This window comes from Bombus pyrosoma, linkage group LG11, assembly GCF_014825855.1.
Source record: "Bombus pyrosoma isolate SC7728 linkage group LG11, ASM1482585v1, whole genome shotgun sequence".
Taxonomy (NCBI): domain Eukaryota; kingdom Metazoa; phylum Arthropoda; class Insecta; order Hymenoptera; family Apidae; genus Bombus; species Bombus pyrosoma.
Window position 1 is genome coordinate 13,428,835 of NC_057780.1, and position 16,267 is coordinate 13,445,101.

The 16,267-nt window shown below is 37.5% G+C and overlaps 3 protein-coding genes across 4 annotated transcripts in view; 1 reads left to right on the plus strand and 2 right to left on the minus strand.

Annotated features, from left to right (window-relative positions):
* Positions 1–482: 482 nt before the first annotated feature.
* Positions 483–9,558, minus strand: LOC122572417 (ubiquitin carboxyl-terminal hydrolase 3-like). The gene is made up of 6 exons (XM_043737358.1): positions 8,395–9,558; positions 4,188–4,335; positions 2,886–3,672; positions 1,843–2,085; positions 1,311–1,504; positions 483–918 (listed from the first exon to the last, which is right to left on the minus strand). The coding sequence occupies exons 1-6, from the start codon at positions 8,483–8,485 to the stop codon at positions 756–758; spliced, it is 1,626 nt and encodes a 541-aa protein (XP_043593293.1). The 5' UTR covers positions 8,486–9,558; the 3' UTR covers positions 483–755.
* A 509-nt stretch (positions 9,559–10,067) lies between these two features.
* LOC122572419 (40S ribosomal protein S17) lies at positions 10,068–11,088 on the minus strand. The gene is made up of 3 exons (XM_043737359.1): positions 10,950–11,088; positions 10,524–10,675; positions 10,068–10,382 (listed from the first exon to the last, which is right to left on the minus strand). Exons 1-3 carry the CDS (start codon positions 10,950–10,952, stop codon positions 10,142–10,144), a joined length of 396 nt encoding a protein of 131 aa, XP_043593294.1. The 5' UTR covers positions 10,953–11,088; the 3' UTR covers positions 10,068–10,141.
* Positions 11,089–11,855: 767 nt separating this feature from the next.
* Positions 11,856–16,267, plus strand: part of LOC122573215 (furin-like protease 2) — a 427,801-nt gene continuing 423,389 nt past the window's right edge. For both annotated transcript variants that reach the window (XM_043739297.1, XM_043739298.1), the window contains exon 1: positions 11,856–12,676. The gene's annotated coding sequence lies outside the window, so the exon portion shown is untranslated. The remainder of the gene's footprint in view (positions 12,677–16,267) is intronic.

Sequence of the window (16,267 nt, forward strand, 5' to 3'; positions counted from 1 at the left end):
GACCGGCGAAAAGGAGCATAAAGGAAACCAACTTTAAAGGCAATGCGTTTCCGCGATCTGCCTCGAGAGTACGCTGTTTCTTTCTTTCGTTCTTAGTTTTTTCTTCCTTCTGCCGTTTCTAAAAAAGGAATGGAAGCTCTCGGTTCACGCAGTGTATATCCTTACATGTTCACGTGCGTACACAGAAACAACTGATTGATATGCACAGCATACATTGCTAACGTTATTTTTGTCCATCAATCAATCTACCGTTTAATCAATAACTGTGAAAAAGAAAAGGAACTGAAATCAATAGAAACGGAACGTATTAAATAAAAACTAATTAATTGTCGCTCATTCGCGAACACATGAAAGTTTGGTTTCGCTTCGAACGACTACGAGGATAGGAGTCGAATATCATACTCGTACATCGTGCTAAACGTCGTAATATCTAGATACTATACGATGTTGAGATCTTTTTATAAGAAATATATCGATTGCAATTCTTCGAAATTCATGTTTATCACTTATAATTAACAAAACATACCCAAAGTCTATATTTAATCATACTAAACGAAAAAATCGAAAACGGATGTTTTCTTCCTTCCTCTTTTAGAAACTTCGCGAAACTTGTCTAAGTCTTCTTCCATTTGGCCCTTTTAGCATATGCACCATTCAACATTCTGTTCGAATTTCGCTTACTTCTTGTTTATTCGTTCATGGTCATCGTCGTTGAAGCTCGCACCATCAGGACGGGACTGACTGGGGAAACGACGTCACAAGGGAGGTGGAATGGAGAATTCTTTCCGCACGTAAAACAGAATATAGGGTTTACACTTGGCGACTGCGTCCGTGGTTGCTGGTCGTACAGAGCTATCGTTAAAGTGAAACCATTGTCCGTCGTGAACAGCGAAGGCAGTATAATGTCCAGTTCCAGCACTAAAATGGATATTCCAATATTTATTCTCAAAATAGATACCATAGCTCTGTTATACAATAGATGAAAGCATTTTTACAATGTAAACATTTTTACAATGTAAAAAATATGGAATACTTATAAGACTGACGAAACATACCGAATTTTGCTTTGTACAAACAAATATAATATACGTTTAGCTTGTAGTGTATTGACATTTTAAAATGGATATAATGATATATGTTTCTGAATCCATAATTTACAGATTTTATTTAATTCGATAACTTTTTATCAGAATATAAAATTGTGTATATACATTGGCTCATTGAAAGAAATTATGAATGAGTCTGATTCTGATGATCTAATAAATACGGTTGTATGTAGAATTAACATAAAAAAGGACGTTTGAGCATACCCTGAACCGTGATGTACAATAACGGCAGCTAAGTCATATAGGTGACTATTTGAAGCGCCCAATTTCGTTCCACTCACGCCACGCACCGTAAATGCAGACATATCAAGTGATTTCATCGGAAAATCCACCTGTGTGTCCACCTTCGAGCGATAGGAATTGCACCACCTAAATCTTTTAATGTGAAGGCACAACACCTAAAATAAAAGAGAATTGGTAAACTATGTGTTACAAACAAAGAAAATTTATAAGTTAATATATGGAGACGAATATTACAATAAATATTCTAAAAGTATTTCATTTAGAGAATTTAAGATTATAATTATATTTCGAAATTACAGACAATAAAGTGTGTATTGAACTGTAAAAATTAATAATGTAATAATACAAAATAGAAACGTACATTTATACATTAAGTAATGAAACGTAAATTGATTCAATATATTATAATATTTTCGAAACAAAACGAAAATATATTCTATAAAAATATTTCTAAATATCTTCTAAGTTAAATAGTTAATAAAAGTATGCTAACATTAGGCAGCCTGTGTATCCAGAACCTCTTGGTAGATCTCTGTTTCCCCATGCAATTGTCACAAAAGTATAGTTCGCTATCGGCCAGCTCTTCGACTTTGAAGAATCTCGTTAAGCTGTACGTGAGACTGCATACTTCTTCCTGTTCTTTCGTTCGTCTTTGCAATCTGTCCGGTATATCCAGTGAAAGATCCTGAAAGGGCTCGTGCGTCTTGGAATCTGTACGGCAGTTCATGCAGTGGACCTGCGCGAGGAAACGCGATCCATAATTTGTCCGCGCTTCTCCCAAGAAGAAAATGAATAATAAAATGACTCTCCAAAACAATATTGATTCGGAAAGGGCACTCCCTCTCGTCATTTCGTATTGGAATAATAAAATGTAACCGGAAACGCATTAACCCTCGCCTGGTGAGTGCCGGATCATTTTGATACAAGTTGTGTCATGCATAGAAAGTAGGCACCAGTAGAATACCAAAATAGACATTGGTATTATATGCAATAAACAATGCTGAATTTTGAAATAGTGGAATTATACCTTCTTAAATTTTATAATAAAATAAGTTACCTAAAAATAATTCCTTTGTGTACACTTTTTTCATAATTAAAATGTTTTTAACAAGAATATTCTAAGATTAGACTACCAAAATAAACTAAGCAATAAATTAAGAACACAAAATTACAATAATAATATTTAATCACTGTCTTTTCTTTCTATTCTTTTTGTCAACGTTATGTGTTTTTGTGAGCTTCTAAATACATCACCTCTAGTTTTTCTGAAAAACTTTTGCCCTGTATCACTTTAAAACAGTACGATACAGTACAATATGTATTACCAAATTTGGAACTTTTATATATAGTGAAATAAATTCCTCGTGTAATAACAACAGCTCTGGTATCATTTATCATAGAATATTTCTTCAAAATCCATACATAAAGTGTATGTTATACATCAGAATGATACAGCATCATCCAGCCGCAAAGCGTTTAATCATCGGTGACCGAGGGTTAAACAGAGCTTCCTCCTTGAACAATCCTACGACTTACCACGCTAAGAAGGGTGCCTCCAAACACGGCTGTGACGATGCTCTGCTTGCCGCGCAGACCGAGAGGTTCGTGTCCCAGTCTGGGCAACAATTGCAAGAGCTCGGTGTGCAGTCTGTCCAACATATAGGTAAGAAATTCATGAGCGTCTTGTTGTTGGTAGCCTCGAAATCTTGGTACGACTTTCCAGATGACAAGGAAAAGGCATTCGGGCGAAATGGCTTGACCGTTTGAGCCACCAAGATTCAAACCAAGGAGTACCTTCCTGAGCTCTTCCGCGAGTAAGGCGTCACTCATAAACTCTTTTGCTCGACCGGGCGTGACGATTCGCCCTCTATGCGTGGGCGGCTCGTCGAATGGTATGCCCTCTAGGCATGGCATCTGCGTGAGATACTCGCAAAAATGGCTGATGTTGTTGAATGATTGTAACACAACATTCATAAAACAGGTGTTGCCGAGATTTCTCAGGCCGACGACCTTCTTCTCTTTGGTTATCTTGGAGCTCCTACGCTTGGTCGCCGGCCGATTGTCCCCGCTTGTGCCATCCAACGAGTGTAGCCTTTTCCGCGCTGTCCTCGGTCGGAGGTTCCTTACGACCACTTCCGCTTTCCATAGGGCGTCCGCGTCGTTATCATCACTGTTCTCTCTCCTCGAGGACGGCGTCGTAGACGGCGACGTGTTCCAATTCTCCTCATTCTCCTTGTGCTCATCTTTGCGAAATGTGACGCGACGTATCTTCTCAATTTGGCCGCTCGTCGTGTCGTTAATTACATACTCGTCACACATGTAACTGAAAATGAATGCCTTTGTAAGTACTGGCAAGTCTGGATCGGTGTGCTGTTAATTAATTGAAGGGTTCGTTGGTGGATTCTTTATTTTCTTGATATCGAATATTCGATGAATGACGAGTAGGTAGTCACCTACGACTTAACGCGTTGAGGCTAAATACAGCCATTCTTTATGGTACACGAAACCTCAAATTTGAGGTATTACGGCAATTATATACTTATAAAATTCGAGATTTGGGTTGTAAGCCAACAATTAAATATGGAAAAGAGAAAGACAAGATTTGTTTTTTTTTCGGAATTAAATGGAAAGAATTTATTTATGGTCTCTGAGACTGTTGTATCGGTCGAGTTAACATATTGTTGCTAATATTAATAAAGATGGCTGCCGCTAACAAACAAAATGATCGAAAGGGAGAGGCATGTTGGCGAGATTAAAAATCGTATCAACTGACGCGAAGAAGACTCGGACCGTCCATCAGTGTCGCGGAGAATGGCGAAAGCGAAGGGTTTAACTTACCAGAATACTGCCAGGTTCTCACAGTCGATACAAACACAGTGCTGATTATTTTCTTCGTGATGCTGTAATGCATGGCCTGCCACGTATCGTCCACAGTGAATGGCTCCACAGTACAAACAGAGCCACGTACTTTTCTCAGTGCCACATACTATCGACAATAACAAAGCACTTGATAAAAACATTGCCCTTGCTATGCATTCTAGTTTAAATGTTATCGTGTTAAAACTACAAACGATATAAAATTAACGAGTAACAGAGATTGAAAGCCATGTTTCTCAAAATGGTCGAATTCTATACATATTTCATTTCTAGGATCTCACCCTTTTATTTTTTCAAACCGAAGGTATGAATTGAGGTATAAATATTGTAGAAGATTCTAAACTTAAAAATTAGAATTTCTTATTTTATTGATTCTGAACTTAATACTTGTTCTTATTTACCTGATATTTAGAATAATGGTGATTTTCGTACTATAACAATGGAGCGTTATTTGTAATGCGTTACAACTTACTATCTTAGCCTTTATGAATCTAGGGTTTGTTCTTAGTTACGTGACCCTGAGAATAATAGAAATATCGTAAATTTGAACGAGTTTCTACCAAAATTTGATATTTTTGGATTTTACCCTAACTGCAGCTATTTTTGGAAAATTCTTAGAATTTTTTAAAGTTAATCCATTCAGGAAATATAAAAGGCGATTATTACAAAATAATATAAGTCCCAAGTCGGTGTACTATCTTCTTGGCTCGTCCCGGCTTACGTAATTCTCAAGAGATCGCGTAAAACCAGGGTGAATGGGAGGAAGGCTGTTCGACACACCCCCTTTGCAGTCGATCGATCGCAAAATGTCTCGCAGTGCTATCAAGTTTGTGATTTTGCATGCACATTTCTTTTTTCCCCTTCCTCATACGTATATTTTTTCAGCACCATGACGTATCTATGGTTTTAAAAGTGAGTAAAATCTATGGAGACGTATGTCAAGTTAATTGATCCCATACTAAGAATATACATTTCAGTAATTAAATACCATAATGAGATTAATAAATTCGAAAATTCTACGCCCATGCAATTGGATCGATTTCGATCATTTTTATTTTGGATTGCTTGGTTCGATACCTGACTATTTTTAGCTACTTCAATAAACTTTGCAACGGTAGAATAAAAGAGAAAGACGTAAAATTGCTAAAGGTAAAAAAGCACGAGTACATGAAAATTGAGATATCGCATAGGTAGGCCAACTGAAATCCAATCTTCTAGAAGCACGTATCCCTGTACACACCCATTTGTTTTGCAATCTCGTGTAAGAATTATTATAACCCCACGCCCTGTGCAAATTATATTGTCTTATTTCTTTGTAAAATGTACTAGGAATTTTAATTACACGTTATATACATTGGATGAAGATTGTTCGGAAACATTGCTTGAGATTGTATAATTGATGTTCAGTATTTTTATAAATTTCAAACAATACAATGATACATATTAAGATAAAACAAAATTTTTCTTATATTTATATAACAGAAAAAATATTTTTGTGCATTAAATTCAAATGTACAAATATAGTTTTACATCGAAATTTAAAATGAGTTGATAACCTGCAAATGATAATTTGGAACATCAGGTATTATATCTTGCATATATGTGTATATTATTAAAATAAAATATCATAGAGATCAACGTTAGTTTTGTTAGATTATAATCAAAGTTTCATTATCGATGGAAAACGATAATCCAATCGAGCCACGTCTATCGAATGTTCAATATTTCAAAGTGGGTAATAATTCTCAATTTGATGTAAAAATACGTTGCGCATCACGCTGTATTCTTGGAAGATCACGTCAGTGCAGCTAAGGTCAAAATCAAATAAAAATCATCGATAGAGTTGCATACAGGTAGTCTGAGAAATCCTAAACTCGAAAGACGACCGATCGTTGACCATTTCATTGGTATCACGTGAACCACGAAAAAAAGCTGGCAGGGTAACCAACAATCATCTAACGAGCCACGTATCCATCCTTTTACTCGTCCGTCTCTTTTGTCATATCGTTGCGTCTCTTTTTCGCTGGTTGGTAACGAACGATACGATTCGCCACGCCTACTGCGTGTTGCGTCGTTGAAGAATTTCGTCGACGCATTGTCCAAGCGACGGAACCAGATAAAGATAAAGAAAGGCGACAAACGCGTGCACCAGCAGACTCTTCGGTTCGGTGCAATCCCGGGAGAAGAAAAAGGAACGATGAGGGAAAAATTCGTTTCCCGAGCAATACGACTCGTATCGAGGCATCCGATTAGCAACGACGCCGTTATCGATTTTGCAACGTCGTACCCGAACCAGCTTGCAGCGCAGGAAAAGAGGCAGAAGAGGGATGGGAGGGGAAGGTGTGGAACATGGGGTTCTTTTATAGCCCACGAGGGACGATTTTTCTCCTGCGTGACTCGCGCCAGAGTCGGGCTTGGTAATTTTTACCAGCGTCACTCTCCTTGCAAGATATTTAAATTGATCTTGCAACCTGGATATGTTTGCGATTCGTTGAGCGTGAACGATCTCTCGGGAGAGACGACGACGCGACGCAGGGAGTATCGTTACAATGATATTTGTATATGTTGACGAATTCGGAAAACTCCGAAATACAACCTAACCCGAACTGAATAATAAAAAAAAAAACATCGCTGGTCTGACTCATTGGTCGCGCTAATACACCTTTGAAATACTCTCTCCTTGACTATGCATGTTTTGTTTTGTTCCACTATTGTTCCCTCTCCTTCCTTCCTTTCTCCTCTTTCTCGTTCGGATATTCAGACAAGAGATAAATATGCTTCGCGAATTCAATAGATTCCTCTCGATCCTGAAAGATCAAGGATATCAAAATCAAGAAAATGAAATTTCAGATTTTCTTGAAAGAATACGTTGCAATTAAATGACTCGAATCTTGGTGAAACGTTTCTTCCTGCCTGTTCTACTGTAAGAGGTCGCTAAAAGAAAAAAGACGGCGTAGTGCAGCATCGATTATCGAACAGAGCGAATCGAGTCTGTATTATGAAATTTTCCGTCTACAGCGAAGATCAGCTTAAGAGGGAGAACACATAGGGCAAGGGAGATTTAAATGAATGCAATAAAGGTATTGTGTTTATTTTAAATATAGTACCAAAGGCAATGACTATAGAGAATAGGTATAAATATATCAGACGAGAAAACAAATTTCAAACAAGGAAGAAGTATTGATTTTCAAATGTATCTCTCAGAAGATAATTCTTGAGAATGTGATGTATGCATGTTGACAAGCGGAAATGGAAGAAATTAGGAAAAACGAAGAAGGTGAAACGATGAACACGTTTATCAGGCGAGTTCTAATGACAGATCTCAGGCCAGCTGATTAGTGCCGTCTGGTATTGATTTTCCAATGACGACCGCGCCGCATACTGAGAACTCCCAGCAGGACGATGCACACGCGCACGTCCACGACGCTCTTGTTCGGTCCGTGGAGAGACACCCATGAACGGAGGACACACACACACATAAGTACTATATTACATATATACATGTATACATGAAGAAGAGGAGTGGACTTTCACGTACAACTGTACACGCGCGTATAGGTTTGTCTCGCGTTCATACGTATTGGCACGTACACATTCGCGTATATCGAGGAGAGATGTAAGTACTATACATATTCGTGCTGGGAGTTCAATTCTCAATACATACAAATAGTACTAGAAGTCGTGCGTCCATAAGTATCATCGATATTCGCGTGTATCGACCGTGAAATACACAAAGCGAACGTAAACGTATACTTTTGTGTCCTCTCTCATAAAAAACATGCATTAATATCTTTATAGGGAAATAGAGAAATGGTTCGCTTCATCTTGTCGGCTACGACGGCTCAAGGCCGCGAGAGGAACGGCCGGGGCCGCGGTCACGAGAGGTAAAGAGAGAAAGAGGAAGAGAAAGAAAGAGGCGGGGGGAGAGAAAAAGAGCAAGACCGAGAACACAGGGGATAAAGAACGCAAAAGAAACGAGAGAAAAGGAGATGGGAGACAATAGAGGTGAAGGAAAGATCGAGATCGGGCTCGAACGAGAAAGGAGTGCAAAATAGAATCCAACTTGAGAAGAAAGGATCTCGTGGGGGCTAGGTTTCGATTTTCTAAATACATCTTTCTTTCAATCTGCTAAGAAGGATAACGGTACGGTTTCTTTATAAAATCCTACCTGCACAGACGAACGGTAGATCCTTCGTACAATTCGCTTCTACGTCGTTACCGCCGAATTGGACGCTTTGAGCAAGATGTGGACACTCCATGTTTTCCTAGGCACGATTCCACGGGGCCCTCGTGGCCCCTTCGTCGGCGAGTGCCTGCGTACGTACGTGCCTGCGTTTACAACGTGTGCTCTTTCTCTCTCTTAGGGCAAAGGAGAATGTTAGTGGCAAGGTAGAAAAGGAAGGATAGGGTGGGAATGATATTCAGAGAAGGCGGGGTACACTCTTGGTGCCCCGTAATATCTGTCACATAGCGCGAAAAAGATTGACTTGACTATTTCGTTGTATGTCCTTAAGCGAAAAAAAGAAAGGGTGCAACTGTTCTCGATGCGCAACGACGACGGACTGAGGAAAACGACCAGACCGAAAAGAGCAGTGGAGCGCCCGACTGGCCCCGACTACCGACCGAACGCAACCGAGCTGCGTCGGGCTCGGTTCTGCGGTGGTCGGGCTACCTCCAGAGTCACAGACCACTAATAGTCGACTGACTCGCCGGTTATACGGTCTCTCCTCCCTGCTCCCGAGAGTTCCAACATTCGTAGGCGTGCGATTGCAGCTACTCTCTCCGTTTCTCTTCCTCTTTCTTCTTAACTTTGTCTGGTTCACCAGGTTGTGCTAGGCTACCTAGCCTTGGATCGTGCTAGGTCGCGCAGCCTCTGAACAACTTGTCCAGGTCCGGCTCAACCTCGTGGGTGCCTTTGGAAGGGCGACGATGCATTTCATTGTCGCATCGATGCAGTCGTGTACATATTAAGCCCCGTTATCTCTTGCAAAATATTATATAAACTTCGAAGTAATAAACTTTATTCGATGCGGTACCTTGGCTTTTCGCAATTTGAGCTACGATATCGCTGATAAATACGATACGAGGGATAGGATTACTCAGTTTCTATGTTTGCGATTAAAATGACGAGCTTCGTGCAAGGGAAGGCGAAAATGGTTGATGTCGTTGAGAGTATGTATATATGCTTTAAATGCACTGTACATAACTTTGATATATAATTATAATTGGAGCGGGAAATCGATACCGTTGAACCTCCACGATAGTAACATTTTTTACTACTTTTGCTGCTCTTAATATAACGTTACGATTATTTCTACCATATATAATTTAATGCAAAATAATAAATTGTTTAATATGAATTTGATAAACTTTTTGATCGAAATATTTATTTTATGTGTAAAAATAATGTAAGAAGCAATATTAATATCTTTCAATAATGTTGTTAATTAAAATATTGGAAAAAGTAAATAAAAAAGTTAATTTTAATAATAAGCTATTATAAATTATAATGTACATAACAGTACAGAACGAAGTTCGATTAAAATGGCCGACTTGTGCGCACGCGTACTTTTACTTTAAACTTTTCACATTCTACCATTTATATATTTCAAAACCTAACATTAAAATTGATTTGTATTTTTTTTATAAACGGATATGAAATATGCTTTCATCCGAATACAGATAATCAATTACATTAATTTTAGCTTGTAGAATTTAATATATTTCTCAATATGTATTTTACTTTACAGTAGCTTGTTACTTACCATAAGGAGATCAATATATGTACACACTCGAAAGAATGACAGGTTTATACGTTAAAATCAGTTTGAGAATATAAAATTTTTAGAATGTCAGCTTGCAGTTTTATTTAAAAGTGCAATACTAACAATCTTATTTAATATAAACAAATAAATTTAAGAACGTCTGCTATATGGTGGTAGTTGGGATTGTGTGAGTTGAAGTCCTGGAATGTTGTTAAATCCAAGCATTTGTAACATTTCCTTGGTTTCTGGATCTACTTCGATAATATCGTGCTCCAAAGCAGACACCTCAGGAACATAGTTGTCCCTGCGTTCTCTCTCTTCTTCTTGGAGTTTGATGGAAATACCACGTACTTGACTGTGTCTCAGACGCTTCATCAAGTGCGTGACAAATCTGTTTGGAATAATAGGATAAAGAAATTCAATAAAAAATTGAAATAGATTTAAATAAGAAATTGAATACACTAATTTATAGGATTTAGTTTTTGGCATAAAAATGTTTTAACACAAAACATATACTTTTGTAAATACATACCCAGCGATTTTGTTTCGCAAAGATTTACTGGGGATAATAGCAATTTCTTCGCATATCCTTTTATTTGTATGGAAGTCCATGGTCAATCGAGTATAGTATTTCTCGATAATCAGCTTCGCGGCCTTTTTGACCGTCTTTGTCCTGACGCGACTCTAAAATCATATTTATATTCCATTTAATGGTATTTAATCCATCTTGCACTCATTTAAAACAAAATATTGGGAAACACTCTAAACACATTCGTATAACCTCAAAATTTGTAACAAAAGATAACAATCCATTATAATACACTTTAACTGTAAATATTTCAACTTTTCAGTATAAAATAATTTATAGGATGCTGTTAGATAATTCATTTGTGTACTTGGTGACGGATTGCTACTGCCTTTTTAGATCTTTTTCTAGATTTTATCAAAATATACGTACCATGATGGATACCGTTCCAGAAAAGATAGAGAAAACGGAAGAGAGATGCTACCGCCACGAAAAACTATCAATACCAACGGCCAAATGGAGAATTAACGCATTCACTCATAGCGTTACGGTCGTGCGTTGTCACCATATATAGGGCGCTGATGTCGAGCGGCCAAAACTCGAAATTTCAAGAAAGTAAAACATTATGGAAATAATCAAGTGAATTTTTTATAATTTTTCATAATTTGTATAATACTTTACAAGTAGGCATACATTACTTATTCATAAATAAATTTATTGATGTTCATTTTAGGGGACACAGAATTATGGCTTTGTGTCGTTTATTGTTTTGACTACTCTGCAGCAACGCCAGTGGTGGCAGATTAGAGAAACGCAGATCGCCGCATCATTGTGACATTCTTGACCACGGGAGTTTCGGGACCTGTATATACGACCGTGGATCAATAGCTGCACTAGGGACATCTAGACCTTACGTTGAGTCTATCTTCAGAAATTTTATTTACGTATTTGCAGAAGATAAGTAAAAAAGATTAAATTAGAAAATTTGAAATTTGTACTCGAATTTTAAAATTAAGTTTAAATAAGATTAAAAAATAATATTCTAATAAGTTTTTACTTAAGAGATATAATATTTATAATATTTTATATATTCTACAGAAGATAATGTAGGGGATTTAACTAAATAGATATTTATATAAATATTTAATTGTAATTGTAAATAGCTTTATAGTATATAAATACAATATTGATTATATTAGTAAGTTCGAGTACCTTTGCTTGCCAAAACGAAAGATTTTCTTTTCTATAAACAAAATCACGTTGCAATTGATTGCAGTAGGGTGGCACCACCACCCTTCATACAGTTCCTGCTCCAGTACAGACTGTCAGTGGCTCAAAACATGTCGTACATTGCGTTGTCGCGTCATGGAGTCATTATAAACGAGTCTTATTTGCTCTTCTCGCGAGTGACATCCAGTTTCTTCGAAACTACAGACGCTCCCGATTGCCAAGTATCATCCAGTTTAAACCGAGCGTTCATAAAATGTCAAAAAATCAAGAATGCCAGGTGACAAGTTGCGATGTGATGCGATAGTGGGGGCGAAGCATGGTGGCAGCACTGTGCCTCAAACGGAGCAGGAGCGAAGAGGGAGAGAAAGTAACAGAGATGTATAATGTTAGAGTGAGTGAGATAGAGTGATGAGAGTGAGATCATACCATATTGCTAACGCCGCAGTGCGAGAAAGACCGAAATTTCGCTCAGCAGCACACGGCAGTCGGCGTTTGTCCGCGGAAGCGGGATAGTAAACGTTTAGCGAGAGTAAGAGACTTGATAGGAGAAGGAGGGTAGACTCGTGAGGGAGAGGCGACGAGTTTGTTTATCGCCTTGGTGAACGGCGAGAGCAGTCAGTGCGGTGCTACACTTGGCCTGTAGTGGTCGGAATGATCGGTGGATCGGTTCGAAAGTTCGGCCTCGTTCTTCTGACAATTTACTCCGAGTAGTGCGTGGGTGCCGTCGTGTTTTCCTTTCGCGCACATGTCAATGTCCATTTAACCTCGTCGCAGACCTCGTGCCAGAAGAACATGCCGCGAACCACTGCCAAAACATAGTCGTTTTCGTGCATATATCAAAGTTGGTGACATTTGTACCGTTCAAGCAACTCCGCTGAAATTTCACCATACTTCGTGGGAATCTAACGCCGCGTGATACCTAAACAGAGGTAAATGTATTTCTTATTAAAATGAAAAAAAGAATTGCGTTTGATGATTGACGTCGCGTGATTCACAGCTAACCTCTTTATATTGGTGTGTGTCTCTATTATATAGTTTTGTATATTATGGTCTATCCTCAACGACCAATTACGGGACTCTTTCTGAGTCTTTGTTTCTATCAGCTGACATCTCGAGGTCCTCGTGTACCAGAGACTTTCTCTTCGTGAAACTCGTTCATGTTGTTTCCCGATTAAGCTAGTGCTTTTTTTCCTCGTTGGTTGAATTCTGGCGAGTAGAAGGCGGATTTTAACTGTCGATATTCTTTCGCGAATTTCTCCGTGAGCGGTAGGGTCGTTGATCTCGATTCTTTCACTTTCGTCGAAAATAGAGGCTGACCGTGATTCGCATGCGGAATGGTGCACGCGTTGCGCTCGTAAGAGGAAAAAAAAAGGCTGTGAAAGCAGCGTTGGCGTTTCGCGGAGCCACGCGCGCGTGTGTAATTCAGGCCAGTGCGAGTGGCGTGCGAAAAATGATTGTGGCCACGCGTGTGTGCAGGCTTGTATCGTATGCGCGATGCGTCGCCAAAGAAATATCGCGGTGTCGCGTTCTAATCATGCGGGCTCTAAAAACCTTTCAGTTCCGATTAATGCTCCTCTCTGACCTTTTCTGACCCGAAACTAATTACGGTTTCGCGTTTCGTTCACAGAAATACAGTGGTTCACCAAGTATTCCAACATTTCTTTACGAATATATGTGTTAGACGAAATATTTTGAAATTTCATTGATGTGATGAAAATATATAGAAATAAGGACAAATTTTGTAAATCCAATGTCTCTTCCTGCGGTATATTGCTCACTAAAGTTCGAAATTTACGAACGACATTAGATTAGGTTAGTTTTTTCGATTCTTATAAAAACCAAGTTTTACTCAAGGCGTTATTTATTAACTCTATTTTGTACAGTTATCTTATTTTTTACTAAATATATTGCACATGTATGTTAAAAATGCTAGAATTCAAAATAATTCAGTTTTATGTTAAAAAAAGCCGTCAAAACCGTCAAAATAGTATTTCTAGGACTAAGAAGAGAAAATTACAAAAGTAATATTGACTAATGCTTTCTACAGTCTTTTCTTTTTCTCAACAAGATGTGTTTAGTAAATAATTTTCTCGTAAAATGCCAAATAATTTTTCGCTTCTCTCGAAAAATTTTAAATATATGTACGATACGTTTGCCGTACATATCTGCTTTTATATTTTTAAATTATACCGATGTAATCATGACTCGTGACAGTCGTGTCTTTTATAGTGCTGATGAAATTTCAAAATGTTTCATATAACACACACACACACACACACACATTAGACTTGTTTTAATATTTTCGTAAGCCACGGACGTATTACGGATTTTGTGATGATTTGCTCGAATACAAATTTTGTTTCTCCCTCCCGCGTCCCGGTTTGCGTGCAACCTCGTCTTCTCGAGAGCTTGCCACGCTGCTGACAAAAAATTCCAGGCTGCTCTTTCCTGATCGAACGAGTTTCAACTTGCCACTGGTATATATGGTAATGGTATACCGTGTACACACGTATACAACGATCGTCGATATCTACCAGCCCTATTTTCTCGTTTTCCATTAGATTTCAAATTGGAGTACGTATGTTTACGGACGTGATTGGCTGCGACCTTGTGCGTGAAGCGTCGGTATTAAGAGCACTTTATTATCGGCTGCATAATGGGACGTACGGTTACTGTCGTTTGGAGATAATGCGTGTTTCCCTAGTTGTGAAACGATTTGCACTATTAGTTGTATTAGATGATTTGAAATAATTAAACGTGTGGAATATATGTATAATGTATAATAATAAAGCCATATAGAATATGTCGAATTTATCATTATTATTACTAATTGCTAGTTAATTACTTTTCCATACTATTCATTATGATAGTAAACGTATAGATGTGATGATTACCAAGGAAGTTGTATAATTTCTGATTTATCAAGATAGTTCCTGTTTTGTAAAGTAAGCATTGAGAATAAAGATGTTATGCAAGGTTCGTAATATGTAAATTTATGGAAGAGGATTTACTTTACATGAAGGTTGATTGTCTATGTAAATTCTGAACGTGATGTATTATAATTTGTGATATTTTTTATGCAATTATTTAATACATTTAACTGGTATTTCGAATTTTTGATTATGAAGTCATCGTTATTAACAATTGCTCTTCCGATAGCTAAATATATATTGTATGATAGATCAATAGCAAATATGATGTTGGTAGGTTAATTTTGATTAAATTTTGTAGTTAAACTTTGAAGTAATAAAAGGGCTAGAGTTGCAGGACGATAATAAAAATATTGAAAATGGATATTTATTAGCTGCAGAAAGACAAGTAGATTATGTAATGAAATCAGCTTCGGGCGATATCTATGTATAAATCTTAATTTCATGCATCTTCGATCAGATATGTTTTTCCGTATTTATTTCCACATAGCTGCAAGTAGAGTTTAACGATAATGATGGAATATTTCAGAGAAATCCACGAGCAAGGAAATAAACATCCTTTAACGTCTTAAGTCTTTGTCTAGATCGTTCGTTTAACTCATCCATTTGATTTCTCCTTCTTTCGTGTATTCACGTTTCTTTATTTCATTATCCTCCTTCGAACGATAAGCTACTAAGCCGTATTTAAATGTGAATATCAATTAGCTCGAATAAAGTTACCATATCCTATATTATCGTTACGTAAGATATTTAGAATGTAATATAACGAGATATCTCGTATCAAAGAAATATAATTTAATACACCGCTAAGTTATTTCTCACTTGGTAAATAAGAAGAGACGCAAATGTTGCAATGTCCGTAATGTTCCATATGAGGCAAAAATCGCGTTTCCAGCAAGTCTACCTTTATCAGCGTTTTTCATTAACGTCTTTAAATTAATTGTTTCTAAATTGTTATTTTTTTAATAATTTTATTGACAACTTACAGATGTTACTAAATAATTTTCCGTGAAAATCGTAACCTCTATCCGTTAAGAAAAATGGAAACCAAGTTGGTATAAATCTTCAACAATAAAATGTTAAAATTTGCAAGGAATCGTCTTAGTAACTTTTGATGCAGTTTACATATGCTAATGAAGTGTATGGATCGCCATTCGCGTATTCATTAGTGTAGTTGTCGCTAAACTGCCCGTCCTGTGTTTGTCCGATGTTGTCGTCATCAGCGTCTTCTTGGTGAGTACGCGTGTCATCGGTAATTGAATTCAGTACGCAAGACAGTTGTACACAGATGTACACAAACATGTTGTACAGGTTCTACCAAAACACATACACTGAAGAAGCGCTCAAACGATCAATATTATTGTCGATATTTCAGAGTTTTCAGCATTGTGTACACATTGATCGTCTAGATGGTCTCTTACGATAATATTGACAAAAATGTTTCCAATGATATTTACAATAATATTGACCGTCTAAACGCTCTACGATGTTCATAGCTGTTTACATCGTTATACTTAATTTCTATTAACAATATTTCCAGTAACAATCTGTAACAATAAGTATAGCATTTAAATAACATTTTAACAACTA

Bases quoted from the DNA above. Each gene is read 5' to 3' on its own strand.
- LOC122572419 (XM_043737359.1), bottom strand. The intron at 10,383-10,523 runs GTATGTATTTAC...TATTCCAAACAG, and splicing joins TTGCGAAACAAAATCGCTGG to ATTTGTCACGCACTTGATGA.
- LOC122572417 (XM_043737358.1), bottom strand. From the start codon at position 8,485: ATGGAGTGTCCACATCTTGCTCAAAGCGTCCAATTCGGCGGTAACGAC. The intron at 4,336-8,394 runs GTAGGATTTTAT...TATTGTCGATAG, and splicing joins TCTACCGTTCGTCTGTGCAG to TATGTGGCACTGAGAAAAGT. The intron at 1,505-1,842 runs GTTAGCATACTT...CTTTTATTTTAG, and splicing joins GGATACACAGGCTGCCTAAT to GTGTTGTGCCTTCACATTAA.